At 35.4% G+C, this 26,819-nt stretch overlaps 1 protein-coding gene across 1 annotated transcript; it reads right to left on the bottom strand.

Moving 5' to 3' along the window:
* Positions 1–26,819, bottom strand: CD226 (CD226 molecule). The gene is made up of 6 exons (XM_082752752.1): positions 26,792–26,819; positions 26,115–26,447; positions 6,725–7,063; positions 2,483–2,594; positions 1,619–1,679; positions 1–375 (listed from the first exon to the last, which is right to left on the bottom strand). The coding sequence occupies exons 2-6, from the start codon at positions 26,395–26,397 to the stop codon at positions 292–294; spliced, it is 879 nt and encodes a 292-aa protein (XP_082608878.1). The 5' UTR covers positions 26,398–26,447; positions 26,792–26,819; the 3' UTR covers positions 1–291.

The following is a 26,819-nucleotide window of genomic DNA, read 5'->3' as shown; positions in this document are numbered from 1 at the left end:
TGTTATAGTTGCTCTAAAATTATTATAAGTACACTTACTGGGTAAAATAATAATAATAAATTTTAGAAATACAAAAAATCTTCACTTCTACTTATGAATCAAAAGATACATTGATGCTGCAGACTGTCATGTTATACAGACGCATCCAGGCTGGTTCAGGGACCAATGCTGTCCAGCCGGGGCAGCCTGGGCAGTGACTTGAATTTTCTGCAGCCCACCAGTGCAAAGCAAAGCAAATCCAACATGCAAATTTGTTGACTGAATTTGGTTATTTCATCCATAAGAAGTAAGCTAATGGTCTTTCCTCGGGTTTATGCAGTTGATGTAAATCTCCTCTGTCTGATTGGGTAATGATTCTTCTCTTCTTTCTGTGTTCTATGGGGAACAAAAATTACATCTTTCATAACCATTAACGCTCTAGAAGAACAGAAAAAAAAAAAAAAAAAAAGAAAAGAAAAAAAAAGTAGAAGAAATTTTCTGAAAAAGATCTGAAAAGATATGACTGAAAAAAAAAATGACACATTTATTTTACACTGATTTATTATTGGAAAATATTCAGCCATCAATCTCTCTCTTTTTTTTTTTTTTTTTTTTTGGTGTGGGGGGGTCTCTTGTTTCCTAGAGATAAATTTTAGATTCAAGGAAATTTCATGGCTATTCCACATCAGATGCCTGGTAAAGTATCAGTATCAATGGAATGCCTCCTTTTCATGTACACAATTCACATACTGAAATAGTTACCTATGTCAGTCTTAAAACATAAATTCTCTACAGGTATGGACCATGCTAAGAATTACTCGTGTAATTAATGTGATGGTGCCTTGATTAATTGTCATTTTTTCAGAAGATGCTTTCTGAAGAAAATTAGTAGTCCCTAAGGTAAGGTTACCCTAGGAAGAGCTTCATTCTGATGTGAACAGTAACCAAAGGGGCAGAATGAGATAAATTGAAATGTTAGGAGGTCAAAGGGCTTTATGTGTCCCTGTCTACAGTGGACCTGTATGCAGAGTCATACAGCAGTGCTGTCTGAGGGAAATAGATGGAAAGCTAGAGTCACACCACTGTGAGGAAAGGGCCATTTCCCTAAGAATATTACTACCTCATACCATGACGGAGGGTATGAAGATACAAGGCAGAAGCAGAAGAATTGGATCCTGCCTTACCACTTGTAAATTTCAGGCCTTGAATAAGATCACTAAGACAAAAAGAGTAACAGAGCTTCAAGAAATTGATTATTAAAGTAGAAAAAGAAAGGAGAAACACTCAAACAGTTGTCCCAACAAATTACAATGAAGTTGAATAGGTAAAGACAAATGCTATGACAGGATTCAATTTTTTGCTTCCATTTTACAAGTAGTTACTTGAGGAAAAAAAAAAAAAAAGATACTGCCAATACACAAATAGTATAAAAGACAGCAAAACCAAAAGAGCTACATGAAACACATCTCAATATAATTAGATGCATTTAAAAAAAATGCATTAAGCATTTAAAAAAAAAAAAAAAAAAAGATAATTAAGGGATATATCCCTTATTTAAAAGTTATGCCAAGCATCAGATACTGAAGAGATGTTAAGAAATATACAAAATACATTATGAGTAAACTCCAGATGATCTTACCTTGGTCTGAGTAGAGTACAAAGGGTTTAGTAAGGCCTCTTTTATTCTCTTTCTCTTCTTTCTGATGGCACACATTCCATTAGAAACATAATGGAAACAAACTGCACCATGAATGATAGTATAGACCAAACTATCTAATTTCTGCATACAAGAGATAACAGTGGTATAGCTTACTTGTCCACCAAAACCAATAAAATCCAAGTAGCCTTTTCTCTGAACTGCAGACCATAACATGCTAGCACTGTTTTGTAAAGGCCTGGACACAGATAAAAAGACATTCTTATTCAGTAATAACTTGCCAACAAATTCCAGAAACTTTATATATTGTAATGGGAGAAGAAATATATGTATTTTTTTTCTGCTCAGTATTTCTTTCCATTGGAAGCAGAGATTCTGGATCAGACAACTACGATATATTTGGTAGAGAGTAGATATAAAATGCTAGAAGATGTAGAAACATCAAGATGTCATATGTTGTTTATGCATAAAACATGAACAGCCTATGCCTAAGCCTATGTTATTCTTGACAAATCACCTTTGGCATGATGTTTCAATTAGTATCAATGTAAGCATTTAGCTGACTAAGGAACTTCAGTAAGCTGTAGGTGTTTTTTTTTGTTGTTGTTTGTTTGTTTGTTTTTTATGTTGTTTTATTATTTTTTAGTGTGAAAAAAAAAGAAATGAAAATGTCATCTCTATCATAGGTTGAAGAATTGTTTAGTTGTTTTTTTTTCAAATTTTCAAAACTAGCTTTTTTTTTTTTTTTTTTTTTTTAATATCCTCTGAAGAGGATAGCAGAAGATGAGCTGTTAACACCTTCATACATTCATGCCACTGTATCAAGCAAATTGATTTGTTACTCACTTTTTGTCATAAGCAGTGGCGATGAAGATAATCCATAGGAAAACTAACAGTAAAACAGCAGCTGATATTCCTCCAGCTATGTAGATAATAAACCGTTTGTGATCCCAAGTTGCTAAAATAGAATTGTAATAAATACTATTAGTATTTTTTATAAATCATAATGAAGTTGCCATAACAGATTAAGTTGAAAATCAACAATTATGTAGACACATGGGATCTCAAGATCAATATTCAGAATTCACAAGCATTTCATCATTTCTAAAATGCCATTGTTATGCTGAGCTAACTCTTACAGAAGCTGTGACTGGAATGACCAAAGGTGAATGAACACAGCACAGCAGTATGAAAAAAAAAAAAGAAGTTTAACCACAGAACTTCAACAGCTTTTTGCAGCCTACCACAGTGTACAACTTCCTTCTTTTCTGCAGCATCTCTGCACTAGATGTCTTCAGACTTGAGAGTAATAGCACAGAAAGCAAACAATCACAAATAGCATGCAATAAGCACTACAGTATATAGTGGATTTGTGGCTAGCAATAGCAGCTTCTAAAGCACAAATCTTAGCCAGATGGTCTTGCCAACTTCTAGCAGTCTCAAATGACCCTATGTGATAGGATCTTGATGAGGTAAGCATCAAAAGTGACTCTGTTCAGTTAAGTACAGAAAAATAAATATTTCCTGTATATTCTTCAGTTTCTCAGCATGTAGGAATAAAACAAAAAACACTGATTACAGAAAAGTCTAATACTAATAATTTTTTTTCCCTGGAAAGATAAAAGAAAGAAAATTATCTTAGAAATTACATGCTGAAGGTATGTCACACAGTACGGAATGCTGACTGGTAACAAACTGATCTTTTCTATTGTGTTTTTGTATTGTTGTATGTTGTATTATGTGGTTACACATAAAGTCACCTTACTCCCAACATGTTTTCAGTTGCTACACCCTTGAAATGACAGGCTAGTGCATGTGGATGTGTCCAACTTTGAAAAAAATATATTATGTATTTTTTCTAAATGTTTGGCTACCCACCACAGAAAACCTTCACCTGTGCCAGTGAGTATTTACAGAAATAGGGAGAAAACCCTCTCTAAGTAACAGAAATTTTAAAAGTTTAGCTACTTTGTTAAAAATTCTGTGTTTAATTATCATCTAGGGTGGGTGAATTTGAATAGTTCTGGACTTCAGCAGCATCCCATCCAGCTGTCTAAGCATTCCAGACCTTATTTTTCTTTTCATGACATTTCACCTTCGGTTTTATCAGGTCAAGATAATGATCTCTGAGTGAATGAGTTTGAGAGCTGGGATTATCAGCTATCAGTTGAATTTGGATGAGAAAAATCATTAGATTTTTTTAGAAGTAATAAAAACTCAAAGTCCTTTTGCCTTTTCTCATCTGAAGTGAGTAAAGCTTTCCTGAGGCTTGTTATGTTTTATTTTGTTTCATTTTTTGTTTATTTGTTTGTTTAACTGTACAAAACCTGTTGTAATTACTTCCTTTAACATAACATTCAAGATTTTGCAGAAATATGCCAGAGGCTTTTTATGTGTCTCTTTAGTTCTCATGTTCTCATCAAAGGTGATATGCTGAAAGGAGTACAATTTCTATTAAGCATTAGAACAATATCCCACCTCCAGCTGCCACACCTAGTTTTGTAGCCTTGGGATTTGCTCTCCAGGACTGAAACCTTTCTGAGTGAAGGTTTTCAACCTTCAATGCCCTGACTTTGGTTTTGAGGAGGAAGCATTGATGAGGCAGACACAGTTACTTGTACCAACAAGAGATTTGAACTGCACTGGAGATCTTCATGTAGCTTGTCACATTCCTTGCTGGTCTAGCATGTAAGCTATGCTAACTAAACATCACTGAGATAATTTTGCCCACAAGTGAAAGGCATTCATGCTTGGAGAAAAGTGCTTCACTGAGAGACCCACAGGCGCAGATTTATATCTTGCGTTAATACAGGAAGAATTCAGGAAGGAAGAAAGAAGTTAATTTCACTCCCACCTTGATTCTCCTCACACCTTACTTTAGCCTTATTTTGTGTCTGTTTTCCATGGCACAGCTGTGATTGGTCAAGGAGTCCCCTGCTTTTCATCTCATCTGACACTTTTGTCTCGATGTTGGATTAGTCTTATTCTGTTCTATTATCTTTCTGATTATTTGGTTTTTGTTCTCTAAAACTGAAAGTATCAGGAGATGGAAAGGTTCCATTACAGCCAAAATAATACTGGAGGCAATTTATGTGCCCTGTCTCAGTGGGTCAGTGCTCTGAGACCCAAACAGCTCTCTATCACCCATTTTAGACATAAGTTGCATATGTGATTTAGGAAGAAAAATGACAATTTCAAAGGACAGATTTACTATTAGTCAGTTTCCATATTCCTGAGGAATAACTGGATCTTATAGGCAGTTATCTAAATTCTGCATGGAGCTCAGCTATGTAATTCTTTTTTTTTTTTTTTTTTTTTTTTGTTCTTGCAGAATAGGTGAATCCAAAAAGATGGTTAATTGTATGAATTTGTATTAACTTAGTATGAAGCTACAGTGAGGCTTAACTGTAATGCTAAGACAAAGAAAATGAAGTGGCTGGACTGGTAGAACATACACAAAAATATATACATACACATCAAATATAAACGTACGCATCAAGTTTCTGCTACCATTCTTTCATTCAAGCCACATCAAGGCAGAGTAAGTAACTGAGTTTGTGAGAGGCTTCACAGGATCTATGGGAGCTGACACCTGGCCTGTCTCTCCTTATCTTTACTGTTTCTCCATAACCGTCATGGAACTATTAGTCATGTATGGAACAGTTCGAAATGTTTAAAGACCAAAAAAAATAATTGGGAATCTTTGACACCTCATTTCTTTTGGAATAACAAGCAAGCAAACAAATAAATAAAAACGTGTGATAATGCAGAGCATTTAAAAGGTAGAAAATGTATATTTTGAATCATGCTATACTTCATATACTTCAGCTTCTTCAATGGTTTCACACTATTTTTTTCTCCTACAAACATGCATAACTATGTTGATATTGTTAAAATCAACAGTGATAAATAGGGTTTGCTTCAAGATCAAAAGAAGCACGTAAACTGAAGTTTGGTTGGGTTTGGTTTGGTTTTTTAGTAAAAGAATTTGCATAGGTAGGACATTTTTTTATTATTATTACCTGGCAACTCATTGTTTGGTTTAGTTTTGTTATGAGAAGCACTATGTTCAGAGTAAACATTTTCATTGCTCTACAATTTGTATGTGCTTAATTATATGAATGCAGTTGTCAATATTTTGAAATTTGAATGTTTAAAATTTTTGGAGGTGAGAGGAATTATACACCTGATAATTCTTATCATATTTTGTCGAATTTCATGGACTTTTGTGGCCGAGTATTCAGAGTAAAACAGATAAACATTTTCTTTCTGAGTGCATTCTCAGTAACAATCAAGCATATTCAGTTTTATATCTCAAGCCACAGCTCTTAGTGCTGCCAAAGGGTTGTCTGCTTTTTATTTATTATCACTAACAAAGGCAGTATCAAAGACACCAGAGAGCTCACCTGAATGTTACAACAGAAGAGGAACTGTGGTGGTACAAGAACCATGTTTTCAAAATCCATTCTACAGAGAACTAAAACTGAGCCTTTTCTGTTTGTTGTTGTTGTTGCTTTTGTTGTCATTTTCTCCAGCCATAATAAATAAATAAATAAAAATAGAACTAAAAGGGATTCAGCTCACATTTTGAGCAATCCAATTTTATGTGTTTACATACGGAGACCTAAGCTTACTTATAATCAAACTATGACAATATTCACAGCAAAACCTGGAGACATATTCTGCTCCCCAAAAGAAATTCCTCACATGAATAAGGCATTTTTTTCCATTTTTGGACAAGAGTGTGCTCTTAGCTCTTGTAGGAAGATAGGTCTTTCCCCTGGGACACAGATATGTACCACACAGTGCCCTGTGCTAATGAGGACTGCTCCACATCTCCAGGAGAGCACCCCTTGCTGAAGAGTCTGCTTCCTAGCATCAAACCAGTTTCTCACAAGCAGGTGTGAAGTCCTGTAACGAGATCAGACAACCTTAAAACCAGCTTTCTTCTGTGGAAAAAAGATTGGTTGTTAACTTTGCCACTGCTCATTTGAATGTGTTATGAAGTGTGATTTCATATAGGTAAATGTGTTAATACCTCAGAAGGTCCTGCCTGTGGAAACATTTACTACTACCTTCTTTACTTACCAAGCATGGTGAAACTCATCACATAGGTTTTGTTTCTTCCAGTAGCCACACAGCGATATGTTGCAAAGTCAGAGTCTGAAACATTTTGAATGACAATCACGGAGCTTGCTTGATCAGAGCAATCCACCAGTGCACGCTTTTTAAAATCTGCACCAAAGCGTTGCCCTCCTACTGAATTACACTGGACAATGGTATCTATGCAATCTGCTTTAATCCTTTCCCACATCACTTGTTGAACTGAATCTTCTCTTCTGTTATAAGGACAAATAAAAGTAACATTTTCTCCTGGCTTGGTAAATACAGGATTATTTTGTTTCTCAGATATTTCAAAAGCACCAGCTGAAAAACATTTAAAAAAATAATAATTAAAAAAAAAAAAGAGAGAGAGAGAGAGAGAGAAAGAAAGAAAAACTGCAATTAATTAATAAATGGAAGTTCTGTATTAACATTTCCTGCATAGCAAAAATGTTAATGAAATTGACTTAGAGCAGAAAGATACTCAAATCATTTGAAATACTGAAAAATAACATTTATAACTCTTTATGAGTTTATTTTTGTGCTTACCTAGACCTAACAGTGTGTATAGAATTGTGAGGCTTTACTGACATTGCAAGAAGCCTATTTCTACAATGTTTGAATATATTTATGTTTTATTAACAGTTTCAGCAAATATTCTACAGCATAAATTATGAGGCCAGTCTAATAAAATTTCTGATAGTCTTGTTCTGCTTTCACGTTGATTATAAAAAGAGAGTAGTTTGATGTGACCCTCAGAATATGTATCAGTAATGTTACAGGACATTCCAGCCTATGAACTCTAATTCTCAAATCTTGCCACTTTAATAAAAAATATTCTTAACCACCCACATATTATGGAAAAACATGTGCAATAGCCAGGCTATAGTAATAAAGGAGACTTACAAATAAATTCAAGACTTCACCCATAGATATATTCTTATCTCAAATAATTTTGACTGAAATTTCTCTGCTTTGAGTTATTACTTTAAGTAATAGCATTCACCATTTTAAAATCAAGTAAATAACAAAAAATATCTTCAGTAAAAAGCTTGTCAGTGTTTCTAATATTCAAAGCATTAAAGAGCCAATTGGTTTCTAAAGGCATCCTCGTAATACATATACCTCATAAGTTAGGACTAGCACCATCACCTTTTTGAAGACTTCACTGGTAAAAAAGATTAATAATCTGACTGTTTTTCCTACACTGTAAAAGCAGTCTTTTAAGCTCTTCAATAAGTTTCTACTTTCATTATCTGTCTTTATAGTGAAAAATATCACTAGTAGGTACTAGTAGGTGTTACACTAGTAGGTGTTTTCCTCTATGTAAGGTAAAAAATGCAAGCAGCAACGGAAAATTTAGGAAATTGCATAGAAAAAAAAAATGACATTCAATAAATGTACCAAAAACTGTTAAAAAAAAAAAAAAAAAAGTTTTAAAATGAAGATATAGCCAGATATGGATAGGATGGTTGCAGTAGCAGTCTGGATAGAACATAATACTGTAGTACTGAGCTAGATCCTGCTTGTTATGTTTATTGAAAATCTAAAAGAAAAAAAAATGCTTGTAAAACATATTGCTTTGAATGCTTGTAGTGCTAGAGCTGTCAAAATCGTAGGTACCAGAGAAATCATCGATACAGGGTGACCTAGCTCACACCCTAAGTTAGGTGCAAAGAGTAACAGGCTTTCATGTGAGCAAGTATACTGTCTTTAATAGGAATACTACCCTCACTTAGGAATAAGTGATTCTGTTCATATTGACAGGATGGAAGTCACTGTGGCAGCCTGTGACTTCTGACAATTGTCCAGTCTACATTTTCCACTACAATCATGAAAATCTCTTCTGTCTTTTAATTTATTAGTCAACTCTCTGTGTTATATTTGCCTAAAAATATATCCCAGTTTCCTAACAATATGTAATACTGTAATATATTTTTTTCTGCAACCTATAAATTACAAATCTAAGGTTGTCTTACAACTTCAGTGAAGAATTTCTAGGATACAAATCTTAATATATTTATATAATTTGCTGGATTTACATATAATAAGTAATATGTTAATAAGGACAACTATGTAGGAACAGTAAAAATAAATTATAAATATTTTTGAGATTCTCAGCCACTATACATTCTGCCATTATTTTCACAGACATTCTGACAGATTTATTTATATTTTTATTTTTTGCTTTACATGTGTAATTTACTTGACAGTATGAAGCAAAATTCAGGCATTTGCACTCCAGATAAAAGATGTAAATCACTTTCATCCCTACAGTATCATGCTGTGCACAGCTTAAATTGTTATGCAACACACAAGCAGTGGGGAATAAGGCCTACATATTTCTAATTAAATTTTCCAAGTACACTGAAGTGTTTCAGGCTTTTGTTTTAAGCAATTGTCCCATTTTTATTTTGACACCTACATAAGAACTGTTCTTTCATCCTCCTTCTCCTCTGTTTAACCACTTGCTTTATTTAGCATCTTTCTGAACAGTTTCTTTGCTTTCAGCCTGGTACGCGTGGGTTGAGAACCTCCCGCTCTGAGAAATACTTCTATGGAAAAAAGAAAAAGGCATACCCACATAGCTTCACCCCCGCACACACGCATCTCAAGGTGATACACCATGTCAACATTTCAATAATGCTAAAAAAATAAATAACATTGCTTCCAATAAAAATAGACTTCCCCATCTCTCTGCTCATTCTGGCCACAGCTGCTGCTGCCCGCTCTGCCCCCTGCCATGGCCACATCATCTCTCCTCCTGGAGAGAAAGGAGTAGGAGGTGACAGCACTTAAGGAAGGCACATTTACCTCTGCTTTATAAAGAAATGCTCAGCATTTGATACCGTCCTCGCATCTCTTGGCATACTGTTATCACATCATATTTTGCAACTACACATATTTCCATATGGTTCAGGGCCATTAGAAATACAAAGAGAGAAAAATAAGCTTTTATATTTTTAAAAGCATAATATTTCAATATATTTCTTGGAAAGTAAATCTCAGATATATAGAGGTATAAATGAGTGCAAACCAACTTCCTAGGATTTAAAGGCTCAAGAAACTGAAAAGAAATTCTGCAGCACAGAAATTGATTAAGTTCAGGATTCCATTTTGGAGGGAAAATAAAATAATTCTGTAGCTTTTTTTTTTTTTTTTTTTTTTTTTTTCTTTCTTACAGCAGGGAACTAAAAATCAAAATAAATGTTATGTAAAAGCCTGGTCTTCATTCTTTTGGTTAGAAAATTTCAGACTTTCTATTTGTGGTTCTTGTCTTATCCACTTCTGATATTGTTTTTTGTTTGTTTGTTTGTTTTTGTTGTTTTTTTTTTTTTTCATTCTTTTGGTCTCGAGCTAGAGGTGTTTCTTCACTGGAAAGTTACTTAAATATTCAGACTTGTTTTCAGCTAGATTATTCATTTTTAAAGTTAGTATATGTGACATTTTAATTACCATTCATTGTGAGTTTCACCAGTTCCAGATTTTTAATCTTACACAAGGTTCCAGAGTTTCACTCTGGGCTACAGAAATATTTCATAAATTCTTTCTGATCTAAAACCATATTTAATAAATAAATAAATACATATCACGCTTCAGCATTTGTACTGCAATATCAGAAAGTCAAAATCCAGCTGAGATGTACTGAAGGACTTAGGCATTTTTCTGGCTTTGCATGTTTCTGCTTTTCTGTGGTTAAGCACCACCAGTGGAGGTGTTATACAGAGCTACACTAGCTGCTGCTGCCCAGTGGGCCAGTGTACACAATGACAAGAAATTAACATGGTGAGTTACAGCACAGCTCCAACCATCCCAGCACAAGGGTATTTTCTATGTGCTCTGAGGTACCTCAAAGTCAGGACAAGCTCATATCACTCAGACTGATGATAACAGAACTATCTTCAGAGTAAGCTACCATTAGGAAGGAATATTATCCATCAGAAATAACAAATGACCTTAACAGATTTTTTCAAAACAGCAAAGCTAACTTAGCTCTATGGCAGAGATAGATTCCCAGGTTTGCTTAAGGTTGGTTTATGTACTAGAACAATTGTCTTCCTCTGCTAAGAGGAAGTGACAAAATAAACTGCAGATGAAAAAGAGTCTCAAAATTTTCTGCAGATAAACTTTTTCCAGGGCTTTCTAGCACCAAGAAAATCAACTTTCAGATTAGAAAATATTTCAAGAATGGCCTTTTCACCCTTTCGCAGTAGGCTATATTTGGAATTGCATTTAGCTCCCAAACTAACATCTTGTGTGCACATACTATGCAATTTTGTTGAGTCCTTAAAAAATGGTTTTGTCTGGTTTTGGATGAAGCAGGGAAATGTGGATACATAGCTATTATATACATTGGGCCAATAAAGATCTTAGTTTCTTATGAGCTACTGGCACCAGTTCTACAATCGGACTCAAAAAACAGCACTAGTAAAATAATTTTTCCAACAGCAAGTTATTCAGGTTGCAGAAGTCAAAATGAAGGTATTTATAGCCCTATACTTTTAAGACATACATTTAAGTTGTTATATTGTAACAACTTCGTGAAATAGTGTAACAATTTGGTGAATCTGTCTGTACCAATTAATAATTCTGCATGAAGTTATAAACAGCATGTGATTTTAATTCATCTGCTCCAGTTTGTTTGCATATATTGCACCACCATTTGTTGTAATTTTACTCTTTTAAACTGAACTTTAGCTATCTGCAATGCAAAGAAAGAAAAAAGCCAAAGAGAAGGAGAGAGAGAGTACAGTAGGTACAAACATTTCTGAGCAAGGAAAAACTTGATTGTTGGGAAAGAAATCATATGAAAAGAATATAAAATGCATCACCATAAGACTTGACTGCAGGAGGTCTTGAAACTATAAGAGGTCACAGTTTCAGATTTTTGTCTTCTCCAGGAATTTCATCAGTTCAGAATTAAGGGAATTTGCCCACAATAGCAGTTCAATGAATATCTAGAAATGGCATAGGATACTGTGCTCAGCCTTCACTTATTGTTAATGATCCATATTTTCTCACTGTGGATGAAAATAAATATTATGCTGGAGAACTGTATGTCACAACATCTCTGTGTGTGTCTGTGTGTACGTGCATGCAAGCATGTGCATGTGTGTATTTTGTGCCTCTCTGCTCACATCTCCCATAGAACAGAGGACATCACATTTTAAGTCATATAGGGCAGAAAAAGCAGAGGAGAGAGGGAGAGAAAGGGTGTGAAAAGGTAAAGTGGCTCCTAAGAGCAAATGTATTTTTAGATATATTCCCTCTGATGTTTCTCGGGGGGAAAGTCAAAGGGGTTAAGTCAGTGGACAGTGTATATACAGCCTCACAAGCGTTATAATGCCCTGGAGCACAACATGAAGATGTACAGGGTTGTTTTTTTCTGTTTGTTTTGTGTTTGTTGTTGTCATTGTTTCCCTGCATCTCAGAACATATTTAGTACTTTTAATGGATTGTTTCATGAACTGAAACTGTAGTGGAGAAGTATTTCACAATAAGTTCGTTATGCAGTTTGGTGCCAAGTAAGAAAAATAAAAGAAATCAATATATCATCAACATTCTACTCTGAATATTTCCATTTCTTTTTGTTTTTAGTAAGTTATAAATTATATTCCCTGTCTGACAGGCCAGCTGAAAGAAAAGTTCATCATTAGAAATATAAGTAGTAGAAAGAGGTTCTACAGATGGGAAAAAATCAGAACTTAAAATATTGATCACGTCTCAGTAATTTTCTTCAGAGTATTTTGGAAGTTTAATTATCTGAATCTGTAATTCCTTTTACCTTCTGCTTTTCACCTACCTCTATTCATTCCATAACTTAACATGTATTTCTCCAAATAAAATATTATTCTGTCCTATATAAATACTGTATCTCCTCAATTTCAAATGTTTTAAAACCGTCACTGTTCACTTTCTATTTTCCCCTGCAATTGCATCCTATAGTGATTTCCAAATTCCATTACCTCAAGATTTCATCTATCACATTTACACTTGCAGAAATAAACCCTAAAGTCATAAAACTCTTGAATCTAGATCTGGGTGTCACAGAAGTAATTGTTGATACCAGAGATAATTGAAATTATAATTAAGTTGAAATTCACAGTGATTCCTGCAGTGGCATAGAATTGGGGATTAGTAGCTGGGAAGATAAAGTGTTCTTGGCTTATAGAGACAGGGGAATACTTTTTAAAAAACAAACAAAAAAATCCACTAGATTTAATTTCAGGTTGGTTTTCCTTTCCTAATTGCATTCCTGCATGCTTGGACAATCTTCCAAGGTTCCTGCCATGTTACGTGCCACTGCTTCCACTTCTTCTATGCTCTTTTTTTATGCTTCAGTTTAGTTGGGATCTTGTTCACTCATGCAGGCCATCTGGCATTTTTGCTCAATTCCTGCTTGTCTGGATGTAATGCTAAGAGAAGCTATACTTAAAAATCAGCAAGATCTCCCCCAGCCCCCTTTTCTCCATCACCCATTGGATTCTTCTAAGCAGATCTCTGAATAGACCAGTCTGGTCTTCTGAAGCCCTGAGTTGTGATCCTACTTTTTCAGTTTTATCATTTTTAAATGGGATCATGAATTCCAGCACCACACGGCCACTGCAGAAAATGTTGCCCTTGATCATCATGACCACAAGTTCATCCTTTTCTGTAAGTCTGAGGTTCAGCAGACTGCCTCCTCTCATCAGCTACTTAATCACCTGTGGGAGGAATTTATCATTAATGCATTCCAGAAACCTCCAGAAATGTTTGTGCTCTTCTGTGTTGCCCCTCCATAGATACCAGGTAGTTTTATTCTCATGAGGTCTGGAAAATGGCAGGATGCAGTCTGAAGGAGGTCTCATCTACTTATTCCTCATAAGGATGTTGGTAGCTGACACCCATCACAGCATCACCCATGTTGGTCTGCCTACTAATCCTGGCCCATTATCTCTCAGATGGCTTGTCATCCATGCTAGACAGAACTTTCTGCATTCCCTGTGCTTTCTCACATAAAGGGCAACACCCTCAAATAGGGTGTTAGACTAACCTGGCCTGTACTTCCTAAAGGGCCCACATCCATCCATCGCAGCACTTGAGTCATGTGAGCCATCCCACCGCTTCTCTGTGATCCCAATGAGATCTTAGTCCTACAACTGCACACATAGTTCAGATTCCTTGTTTTTTCCCCCTGCTATGTGCACTGGTGTACAAACATTTCATATGGTCATTCTGATTTACAGAAAGGTATGAGTTTTCCCCCCCCCAGTGCTGCCCTTCAGCATTTCCTTATTTGTGTGCATACATTTAGGGTAGTCATCCTTCTGTCTTGTCAACTCAGTCCAATGCCTTGCTCATTTGTGGGTTGTCATCTCTCTTTCCTGTCATTCCTGTTAAAGATCTCCTCCTCAGTTTGGGACTGAACAGCCTGTTGGCAAAGATGTTTTTTCCCCTCTTGCTCAGTTGGATCCTGTCTCTTCCTAACATCCCTTGATCCTCAAAAAGGGTCCATGGTGATAAAAGACAACACCTTATTGTCAACACCAGCTATCCATCAGGTCCACAGAAAACAATCCCTCCCTCTTGGGACTTTTCCCTTCATCTGCAGGATCAAGACACCACCTAAGCCATGCATGTCCTTGACCACCACATCCAGCACCATGTAGTCATGCCTGGTCTCTTCTTGCCATGTTGTTGGTGCCTGTGTGGAAGAGCAGTTGGGGGTAGGAGTCTGATGACAGAGAAAGCCATGGCAATTTCTCTGCAACAACTGAATCAAGATCTAGTAAGTAGTAAACCTCCCCAGACAGCAAGTTTTGTCAACAGGTGAACAGATCAGAAGTGAGACTCATCCCCAAATTATCATACAGCAGCAGGTCAGATAATAACTATAGTATCCAGCCAACATGCAATATATGTTCATTAAAACAATGCTCAGAGAGAATGGATAAAATGACTCTTCAAAAGTATCTTATTTTGTTAAAAGCACACCACTCTTCATAGGTAATGAATGTTATCATTATTCCTTAAGATTGTACATTCTGATGAAAACATAGTAAGTAAGAGTACTACTACTAGTTTTAAGAAACAACCAGACATTCAAAATGGTAAGGAGAGAGGAGAGGAGAGGAGAATAATAATAATAATAATAATAATAATAATAATATTAATAATAATAATAATAATAATAATAATAATAAAGTCCTGAGTAAAAGGCTAAAAGGCTCTGGATGTTATAATTGATTGCTAGCTAGATAGAATCAAAATCAATTTCCAAAAGAAATTTTTATCATGTATATAAACCATGTACATGTAAGACAAAGAAATTATTCTGCTTCATTCAGCAATGTTAAGGCCTTAGATGGAACATTCTAGCTATCTTATTTTAATAAGGTAATATACAAATTGGAGGCAATTCTAATGAGCATGAGTGGGGAAATTAAGAATCATGATCTAAGTATAACACTTAACTGTTTGTACAAAGAGATGACTGAAGTCTGACAATAAGAGTGCCTTCCTTTTAGTTTTCAAAGGGAAGGACTACAGTGAATAAGCTCAATATTAAATAAAAGATACCTAGGTTAGATGTAATGGGAAAAAAAATCTCACTGCAAGACTGGTTAAGCACTAGAATGACTATGCAAGAATATTATGCATAAATTTCCAGCATAGGAATTAGTTAGAGATTATTCAGATATTCTTCCTCAGAATACAGAGATGGATAAGATGAATGTGCAATGTCTCTTCCAGCCTGAATTTTCCACTGCTCTGTAATTCCTTTTGATCAAAGCTTTTCCTTTGGAAGGGAAGCTTTTCCTTCTACTCTTCTCCAAAGAAGTAGTGTGTGTGTTTTGTTGTTGTTGTTTGTTTGTTTCTAGTCTTTTATACTGAAGGGGCATCCAGCCCTTAGTTCTTCACAGAAGATAAAAACAAAGAAAAGCAGTATTTAACAGGTCAATAACCACAGCAGAGGTGTGGAAAAGGCAGCTTCCCTTGGCTCCGTCCTCTTTCTTTTTAATTAAGTGCTGATAATGTGGTTGACACTTTGTAAAATACAGAGATACTTCTTGTTCTGGGCATCTCAGAGTCTAAGAGCTGAGGAATGAAGATCCCTCAGGATTTGTTCCTGTTTCCATGTGCTTTAAAGGGATGATAATTTTTCACTGTAGACCTATGAATCACAATCTAAATTGAGACAGAAATAAATAGAAAGCAAGCTATTTCAGGTGAATAGGTACTTGAAAAAAAAAATCTATACAACGTACTGCTTTTGGCAGGCAGAAGAACATTAATATAGAAGTAAGTGCTGAGTGGCATGGATATCACCACACTAGCTAAGAATAGAAAAGCTGTCTCTGCTGTCACAGAAGAGGTTGATCATTATATTTAAAGTATGGGAGTACTTTATGGTACATCTGGCATTTAAATACTTTATTAAAGAAGTTATTCAAAGTTGCTAGCAAAGCACATCTCCTGAGCAAATGATCCACTGTCAGTAACTAACTGAAAGACAAATTTACTCAAAAATTTAAGAAAAAAAAAAATTTCAAGCAATTTAACAATAAAACCAATTATGCAGCTATACATAATTAACATTACAAGACGTAAAAGTTAATATGAATGTCAAAAGAATATTTCCCGTTAAAGCACAGCATGACATTTTTTTTAAGTCAAACTAGTAATATTTTATCAACTAACTGAAATAAAGCTAGTGAGAAAACAAACATAAGATTCAAAATATATAGAAATTCTTGGTCAGATTCAACAGATTTGAAAGGAAAATAAACACAGAACAAAAACATTGAAGGCAATTTTAAGTATATCCACTCTTCCTGTAAATTAACATACAACATTGGTCTGACAATTGCACGGTAGCTTTCATTTTATATATCAGTTTTCATTTTATATGTCACTTTTTTTTCTGATGAAGACTTTTGACTTTCTATCCAGATGTGTGGCAAAGACATGGTGCATACAAGTGGAAAAATACCAGATTGTCATAGATAGATGAGGGTGGAGGCCCTACAGACAGATATTGATAGATTTAGAGAGCTGGGCATTCACCAGCCATATGAAATGTAATAAGTCCTGGATTCTGCACCTGGGGTGATACAGTCCTGGGTGTTCATATAGGTTGGGGAAAAAGTGGCCAGAGTGCAGCCCTGTAGAGAAGGATATAGGGATTTCAGTTGACTCAATATGAGTCAACAGTGTCTTCTGGCAGCCAGAGGGCCAACTGTATCCTGGGGTACAATAACTACAGCATAGCTAACCAGTTGAAAGAAGTGATTGTCCTGCTGTGTGCAGGTACAGGCTCATCTTGAGTATGTTATATATGGAGTGGTAATTTGTGTCGAGAAAATGGTTGATATTAGTAAAGAAGGGGGAGATTTGGGAGTGTAGCCATGGGGGTCGGAAAGCCCTGTGGTTGATGATAACATCAGACTCTTAACGATGAGGCCATCAGGAATGTAAAAGAGTTTAGAGGGAACAAAGAAGGGTGATTCAGGAGACTCCATGCAGTCTCAGGGTTTCTTGTTCTCCAGCCATTGAGGCATGGAAGTTTCTGGGTGTTCACTGTTGCTGTTACTTGCAAAGTTGTTTGACCAATGAAAAGCTGTTTTGAAAAGAACTGCTGTGGGGAGAAGGGTATAAGAGGGGAGCCTGTCCTCAGGATAAAAACAAAAAAAAAGGCAACACTATGTAATGAAGTTATGTCGTCAATGGGGAGGCAGAAAGAAGGAATGAAGAGGAGCAGGCTAACAGAACGGAGACCAGGACGGGAACAGGTACGTTGATTGCCTCATGAAGACAGGTTTGGCCAAACTCAGCAAACTGCTCAGAGAAGCTCGTACAGAAAGTCGCTGGAAATGGGCGCACCGGAGCTGGGAAGAAGCTCAAGCTGGGAGATGCGGACCTGCACATACAACTGCCCAAGGTAAGGAGCTGCACATTATGGGGAATCATACATCCTTAGAAACAAAGATTGTCCTGGTAACCTTACAGCTTATTCTCCTTATTAACAATCGTACAGTTTATGATCCTGAATTATGGGACTAAATTGAGGTCAAGGTGTGGGACTCTGCAACTAAAAACGACAAGATTGCAGTGGAATTGCTCGGCACCTGGCGAGCAATATCTGAGGCCTTAAAGAGCCATGTGGGGCCACTGTCAGAAACATGTGGTTTGCCAGACAGCGAGGGAACTGTGGGCTCGTTTCCGACTGCTACTCCATCGGCCCGGCCCCTCTGCTGCTACAGTCATCGAAGGCTTTTGCTGTTACGCCCCCTGGTGTGCCTTTTGACCCAGGCCCTATTGGCCTTGAAAAGGAGATGGATATGTTTTTCTTCGATCCGGGAAGAACGGGATACATAAGGCCTGGAGACCGAGTTGCTTGACAACTTAAAGCAAGACATATTGTTCAAAAGGAATGGAAAATGGAGACTTATTTGTAATCAAGAAAAGGAATGGAAAATGGAGACTGTTAAGTCATGGAACTTAAAGGATTGTTTGTTACCTTTCCTGATTATACGTACGTATAGGCATACTCGGGTTTAGTATGTAAAGCAATGTTCTGTCTATTTAGAATGTTTGATGTTCGTGTGTGCACGTTGGTAGAACATAGACTCCCCACGCACCCAGCGCTGTTTACTTGCCTTTTATAAATATTCTTTTATAAATATTACTACATTCAGAGTGAGTTGTATTGTCTTTTACAACAAGTACTATGTGCAGTTTTGGGCACCAAAATATAAGTATGTAAAACTATTAAAATTTGTCCAAAGGAAGGCAACAAAGACAGTGAAGGGTCTAGAGAGCATGACTTATGAGAAGCAGCTGAGGTCACTTGGTTTGTTCAGCTTGGAAAAGAGAAGACTGAGGGGTGACCTCATGGCAGCCTACAGCTTCCTCATGAGGGAAAACAAAGGGGAGGTGCTGTTCTCAGCTCTCTGGTGACAAGAGATAGGACACTAGGGAGTGGTATGAAGCTGCATCAGGTGACGTTGAGACTGGATATTAGGAAAAGGTTCTTCACTGAGAGTGTTTCTGGACCATAAAACAGGTTCTTCAGGAAAATTGTCATGATATCAAGCCTGTCAATGTTCAAGAAGCATTTCAACAATGCTCTCAGACACACGGTTTAATTTTGGGTGCTCCTGTGTGGAGCCAGGAGTTTATATCAAAGAACCTTTTGTGTCCCTTACAGCTCAGTATATTCTATGATCTCTGATTCTGTTAACTTTAAAATGCACAATATAAATAATAAATAATGGTTATACAATAAATGGAAACCTAAATATCCTCAGTCTAGGGATTGTTACATTTTGATGCAATGGTACCTAGAGGACAAGGTACTAACAGGGCCAAGTGGCTTTGAAGGATGTATAAATCACACAAAGCTATCTGTATTTATTAATATTTCTCAAGGTAGAATGAATCAGAGGATAGTTTGTAGTTGTGTAAGAGTAATCAATACAGCGTTTTGGTAACGTGGAAAGTATTGCACTGAACAGCATCTGACAAAAAAAAAAAAAAAAAAAAAAGTCTTGTACTTTCATAAACATAATACAGAAAAGGGCAAGATTAACATCATGGGCAATGATGGTCCAAAACTATAACCAAGCAGTAATGGCATATTATGGGTCTTCAACAGACATTACACATTTTGGAGTGTAGTAGGAAAAAAGTTTGAAGTAGCAAGCCTAAATTTAACCCAATAGGTTCAAGAAAGTATTGTACCTGGACGATGTTTTACATGTGAGTTATTACTAATTTATTTGTCTAAGTTTGGAACAAGACCCAAATACACTTCAGCTTTTTAGAATTCTTAAGATCTTGATGTGGAGATAATAAGGAAATAACATGTTTGAACCAAAGAATTGTCTATTGATCTTGTCTTAACATTTCCTGTTTATATATATCTTAATGATAATGCTCCATGGGGACAAGAATAGCTGAAAAAGAACAGACATAACCAAGAACTTAAAGGCAGATATTCAAGACAGGATGATAGGAGCAAACCTTCATTTCTGTTGAATAAATAATATAAGGGGCCAAAATAATTCCTCAAAATCATTTTTCTGTGAATTGATACTTTCATAAAACTTTTAAAAAGATAGGTAACTGTTGTACTGATGAATTGAAGAGAGAAGAACCAAAGGACTGAGGACAGGTCTGGCAAAGGATCACTTAAACAAATAGATCAATGTCGCAGGTGTCTGTAGGTGAGGAAATATTTGGACAAAACAAGAAAAGACAAAAGATACAGTACAAAGACGGAATTTTGAAAACACCTCCTTCAATTCTTTTGTAAATTAAAACTATCCAATTATTAATTCCAAAGTGACAGAGACTGCAATTGGAAATGTCTCCTTTCTCTGAAAACAGCAAAAATTTATCATTAAAAGAACAGGAAATGGGAAAGGTGAAAAGGGAAGAGGGGAAGGGGAAAGGGAAAAGGGGAAAGGGGGAAGGAGGAAAGGCGAAGGGTGAACGGGGGAGGGGGGAAATGGGATGGGGGGAATGGGAAGGGAAGGGAAGGGAAATGGGAAATGGGAAAAAGGGGGAAAGAAAAGGAAAGAAGGAAAGGAAGGGAAAGGGAAAGGGAAAGGGAAAGGGAAAGGGAAAGAAAAATTGCAGAATTCCTGCTGCCTCTTTCCTACAGTTGGGCACAAGACTGGCAATTATTTGTATTTTATTTTTTATTTTATTTTATTTTATTTTATTTTATTTTATTTTATTTTATTTTATTTTATTTTATTTTATTTTATTTTATTTTATTTTATTTTAATTTTGGTCAGCTTGCCAGCTGAGCACTGTGGTGTTTAATATGGCCATCAGAGATCACAGTCAAACACACACCTCTTTACACACCTGACCAACAGATTAGTAGTGTACACCACTCCCTCAACTTTCTTTTATCTGCAATAAAATTACAAAAATCATCAGCTTAAATGCTTTCTCTTCTGCGCAGTAAACGTATGAAATAATATCATTTTGGTACTCGGCAATCCCTGCATGGTGTCTTCAACTCTAATGTTTCCTCCATTAGTAGTGACTTCACTTCACTCTCTATTCCTCACATTATATATGGTACTAAATCAGTCTTCAGTCATAAGGAACTACGGATTGCCCTTAAACTGTTTATTAAGAAAGGTGAAATATTGTGATTAATGACAATTCCTACACAATCTTTACACCTTTTTAAAAATTATAGAAGGAGTTATCTCTGAAAGCATGGGTTACATTTGTTTAATGTAGGAGTGGCTGTGAATCATAAAAATGTAGGAATATTAAGAGAAAAAAGCTCTTGAATTCTGTTCTGAAAACCATTGGATGTATGCTTACACTACAGGATAAAAGAAGCACTAGATTCACACAGCTGGCAAATACCTTCCTGTGGGATAACTAGACTATTCTTAGCCAATATAATCATGTGTAGTGGTGGCAGAATGTACTCTTGAGTTCTGTGCAATTATGTTACAGAATTTCAGCATTGCATTTATTTGTAAAAATATCCTGTAGCTATATAACATGTGAAGTTGTTATGCCCTAACTATTATTGCTTTTCTGTCTATCTCTGAGTAACTACCAACAAAGAAAACAAGGATAACATTCTGCAGCCGAGGAGAGTTCTTTCTCATGTATTTCATGAATGTCATAGGAAATCTTAGCCAAAATTTAAGGCAGAAAGAAAAAAAATATGTCCTAACATTTTTATTGTATCGCCTAAAATAGTTTCAGGACTGATTTGAAACAACATCTAGTAGTAATAATAACAATAATAACAACATCATCATCAACAACAATAATAATAATAAAACACTTGCTGGAACAATTATATCAAAAAAATTATTTAAGTGGTGATTTATCACCAATTTTAGGGTCTTCCACCTGTCAGTGATACAATGAGGATAGTGCACCAGGAAAAGACCTCTGTAATGAAAACTATAACCTCCTCTGTGTCCTGGGATCTCAGATCCTTATGAAAACTCAGTCATTCCCAATCAAAAATTAAACTTTTCTCACTTTTTATTTTTTTTTTTCCTTATTGAAAATGAAGCTAGTTCACTAGCTTCACAGTGGGACGAACAGGTGTTCAGTGTCCAGAGAGTAATCCAAGAACAGAGTCCTAAATAAGAGTACTCCAGCACTATTGTAGTACATTGTGAGAGTAGTTCTACTCTCACAATGCTAAACTGTTGTGACCTTTTATTCACTTAATAGCATCTTTAATTGTGTGAGAAATTGTAACAATGATGGAATTTTGATTTATAAAAACACCTTTAAGCTAAAGAGAAAGAAGTAGAGATGTCAAAATAATCATAAAAAGAGACTTGCTTAAAGTTTTTCAAATGCTAAACTTCTTTCTTTAAAAGCAAGTTGTGATCCCAAAACTTTTATATCTGATTGGTCTTGTAATGTGTCAGGGGCCTGTTAACATTTCTGTGTGGCTGGATCTAGAGATAGTACTTTAATAGATACTAACTGACATTATTCATTTAGCATTAGTACTTGATCCTTCCTACTATGCAAATAAAAAATGTTGACAAATCAGAATCATGCCAATTTTACTGACTTTCTATTCACAATTTTTAAAAATTGTATACAAGAACATGGGAAAGCAGAATCAGACTCATGACTTCTGTTAACTAACAGTAATGAAGCACTAGAGCAACTTTGAACTGTTTGAGTGCAGAAGCATTCATTTTTTCACAAGCCAGCAAAAGTTAATCCACGATACTTTATCCAAATTTACATAACTGGCAGCAGATATGATTACCACGTGCAGAACATTTTACTTCATACTTTAATCTAGTTAAGAAACTCCATTGTGACTATAATGCCATTTGTAATTATTTCCATTTATTTCCACTCAGTGGAAATTCGATTCCATGTTTATATTCTGTTGCAAATTTTCATTGAGATCTGTGCTGCAAATACATCATTGGCATACTTACCTATTTAAGATAGGCAGGAATATCTGTGTCCCCCACAGTACCAGGTCAGTATAGACAAATCCTGAAACTTCTCAATGCCCAGGTAGAACAAAAATTCTAAACTAGACTTCAGTTTTGACTGACATAAAAAAAATTAATAATATAAGTTTAATTCATCTGTGCTAATATAACAGAGAAAGCTTAAATTTTGCTCTGAATGTTGAATTTTGAAATTTAAAAGTTGCATCCACTTAAAGGCAGCAACAGCTTTAGCTTAGCTAACGGATCTTTAAAACTAAAACAATAAATTACAAAACAGTAGATATCATGCAATTCCCTGAATAAATAAATAAATTTAGTCTATTAAAAGGTTTGTTGATTAACTATTGTAAACTGAAGAAATGGATTTTACAGTGAGTTCATTTATCTGGGTAGTGCAGGCAAATTAGTGTTTTTCTGAAAAAAAAATGTTTATGATGTTTATTGGGAATCAATAAATTATAAATCCTAACCAAAGAAAACAGTGCAATTCAAAAGCAATTTTAATAACCTATAAAAAGATTTTTCTAGCATGTTGGCCAGATTTATGTATACCAGAGGATATAAAATTCCTTTAAAAAACACCTCATTTTCCAGGACCTTAACTATTTAATAGTGTACATTCATCCAACAAAACATTTATGTCCCGTGCATGTATGAGACAAACACTTAGATTTCTCAACACTCTCTTGAATTCCCTGGTGCAGAATACAAACTTTAAAGATGAACAGCAATACCCTAATTTTACTGCCTGGAAGACAGAAGAAAAATTATACTTCTAGTGTCAGCAGCAAGCTATACTGCTATACAGCAAGCATACTGGCTGTATGGAAGTGCAATTGAAGTTTACTGTTGATTAAGCCAAAACAAAATCTCATCCAAGGAATTTAAAATATTTATTACTGATGAATGAGTAAGTAAAATGTACATAAAGTCTGAGTAATAACACTTCTACTATAATAAATACGTTAAAAATAAATAAATAAATAAAATTCTTCAAGCTCTGTTTTTAATAACATATTTAATTTGCAGTGTAGTTGTAATATTTCATCTTCTCTGGTGACACTCTATTCTCTTTTGATCAGTGAATGTAAAGACCTTGTTTATGCACATCTATTGGGAGCTGAACAGGATTGATTGTTCCTGTTCTTAGAAACCTTGATTCTCTAAATGGAAAAGGATTAATTTCTATTTAACACTATTCTCTCTCTCTAGCAGGATTAAATAGACATATTTGAAAATGGGGAGGTTAGCTTTGTATTTTAAAGTGCTTAACCCAAGAGAGAAATCTTGCATACCAAATACTGTATTTATCAGTATTGCATTATCATTAAAAAAAAAAAAAATGTAACTGATAACAGATCCACTTTTTGTTTTGGTTACAGTGTGCTGAAATCTGTAAGTGGATTACCAAACTGAAGTGCTAGGCTGAAGGGTAATATCCCACAGGAAACTCACTGCCTTGTTTCTTGAACCCTTTCAGATTAATGCTAGCCTACACATTCAGAAAAAAACAGCTGAGGTCAGTACTGCTTTGACCAGGGGAAAAAAAAAAAAAAAAAAAAAAAGGCAAGAGCTTTCAGTAGACTTCTACTGCACCTAACTTTTAGGATTTTGTACCAAATCAAACCAGAATGAAGAAACGCTCAGCACTGCCAGAACTAAGGTTGAACAGAGCCTCATAAGGGATCTAGTTTGCCTGTTCCTTTTGGTAAATAACAATTAGGATCTCCGGATCTATGTAACAAAACGTCACCAGAGTGAAGCAAACATTCAGAATCACAGTTAAGGACCTTGACTGGAAGCCTGCAATGAGGGACCCTGCTTAAATCTTTCACAAGATGGTCATTTCATCTACACATGAATGATTGAATTATTTGGGGGCTAAGCTAAGTGGGCTATAGCAGCAAAAATCATTTCAGTTACCTTATGTAACTATGTAATTCAGGAGAGGTAGAATTATTATTATTTTTTTTTAAGTTAGGCCAATAATTTGTGTGTGGTTTAGTTTCTGCTTTGATAAGTAGCCATTTTTACAGATAGAAAGCTATCTGGAAAGCTATAGAAAGACAGAACTGGATTCCCATTCCATCACCAAAATTATTGGCTAAAATCAAGTTTCAGAAGTATTCAATGATGAAGACAGGAACAATCTAGCTTTAACATTTTTTAAATTAGGTATCTACTACAAGAGTCAGGTCCACCACTAAACTGTAACAATGAAATAATAGAAGTGCAGGGAAAATAAAGTTGAAAGAGAGGGATCAGGCAAGGAGAACTCTTATTTTTAATCTTCTTGTCTTTCAAAAGGTAGGAGCTAAATTTCTCTTTCAACTCATTCTTTCCCAGCTGTGAAACACAATAAAATATTGAATGAACTCTATTTTTACTCTGGAGGATGGGAAAGAGATACAGACTCTTTCTACTTGCACTGTATCAAATCAATACACCAATAACCAAAATCAGTTGCTTTCTGAAGAATGTTCTATCATTTGTGTGTAATGATTTTCTAAGGACTTAATGATTACAGCTCAGCTCCTATCATCAGGGAATCTTTGAACCTTCCATCAGAGTTGTAAAGTGACTAATACTGAACAGGCATGTATGGAAAAATACTTGAAAAGGGGTTCTTTCTCATGTTACTCATAGAATTGGAAAAGAAATCAAATAGGATGAGTGGTCAGGTAATTAGAGAGCCTTTGGAAAGTACATGGGCAGCTGAACAGAAAGTACATGGGCATAAGTGGATCTTTTCATTCCTTCTTCCCTTTTCCACCTTTGAACAGTCTCCTTTTGAAGAAAAGGTCATTTTTCTTCATTTATTCTTCTCTACTTCCCTTTATTTTGTTGCCACACCATTCCTAAATGTTTATTATTATTATTATTATTATTATTATTATTATTATTTATTTTTTTCCCTGAAAAGACAACCAGAGAGGAGCTGCTAGAAAAAAAAACTACCCTAGTTTTGAGACAAGGGTACCCTCACTGTGGAACATTATGATAAAAATACATTACCCTCCATGAGTGTAAGGTGTAATTTTATCCTCCGATAAGGATGTAATTTTATCCTCTGTAGAGATCCTATAGCTGACTGAAATGCTAAGAGAACCCTGTTACAATGGAAATATTACTGTTGCAATGAACATTAGTACCTGAAGTCTGGTATGTAACATCTGTCTGGCTCCACAAGTTCCACTCCCTACTTTCCACTTCTCCTAAAATGACCTTTTGTCAAAGTAATTTAATTCTTTTCTGACATGTCATTTTCCCCTAAGTTACTCCATTTCTATGTGAAGAATAATTGAAAAGAAAAATACAGCACCAGATACATCCTGAATTGGCATATGTTTCTGTTTTGCATAAAACAGAAATTAAAATAAGAAGAGAGAGAGAGAGAGAGAGATTCTTACCTGGCTGAATAACTTCTATTACCTTTTCCCAAGTTCCATCTGGGTAAGTTGCAATGGAGCAAAAATAAAAACCAACATCTTCAAAAGTGCTCTTGATGAAAGATAAGGACTTGTCTTCTCTGGAAGCATTTTCAAAATGTATTCTTCCTTTGTATTTGTCTTCAATATGTATGCCATAGTTTGCATGCAAGACAGCTATATTTTCTTTATAAGTTACATTATGTTTCATCCAGGATGTCTGGATTATCACAGCTTTTTTTGGATATATGCATTCCAGTTTCATCTTCTCAGAAAGCTTTACAATTGAATCCACAAACCTTCCTTCTGCATGGGCTAAAACATGCACAGTTCAGTTTCACTATTAACATTGTGGGAATGTATTATAGTAAAACTCAGAAATTACTTTGACAATGCCAAAAGCAAAACTCTGAAAAAAATGCTCACTAAAAATAAAGTCTAACCCTAGATAGTATAATTTTGTGAACATTATTGAACGGTTAACATTTGCACAAACCACACAGTAATACTGATCCTTAATTATGATCCTATCTGTCGTGATGTTGAAAGAAAAAGGAAAAGGAAAAGGAAAAGGAAAAGGAAAAGGAAAAGGAAAAGGAAAAGTATAGAAGTATAGAAGTATAAAACTATACAAGATAAGAATAGGGGAAGGATCTTACTTCCACAGAGCTGAAGAACAACAATAAG

The sequence above is a fragment of the Aythya marila genome, assembly GCF_965140915.1.
Source record: "Aythya marila genome assembly, chromosome: 2".
In the NCBI taxonomy this organism is placed as follows: domain Eukaryota; kingdom Metazoa; phylum Chordata; class Aves; order Anseriformes; family Anatidae; genus Aythya; species Aythya marila.
This window is presented reverse-complemented; position numbering and strand designations above follow the sequence as displayed.

Bases quoted from the DNA above. Each gene is read 5' to 3' on its own strand.
- CD226 (XM_082752752.1), bottom strand. From the start codon at position 26,397: ATGAAACTGGAATGCATATATCCAAAAAAAGCTGTGATAATCCAGACA. The intron at 7,064-26,114 runs GTAAGAATCTCT...AATGTTTTTCAG, and splicing joins AATAGAAGTTATTCAGCCAG to CTGGTGCTTTTGAAATATCT. The intron at 376-1,618 runs GTAAGATCATCT...TGTTCCCCATAG, and splicing joins TGTACTCTACTCAGACCAAG to AACACAGAAAGAAGAGAAGA.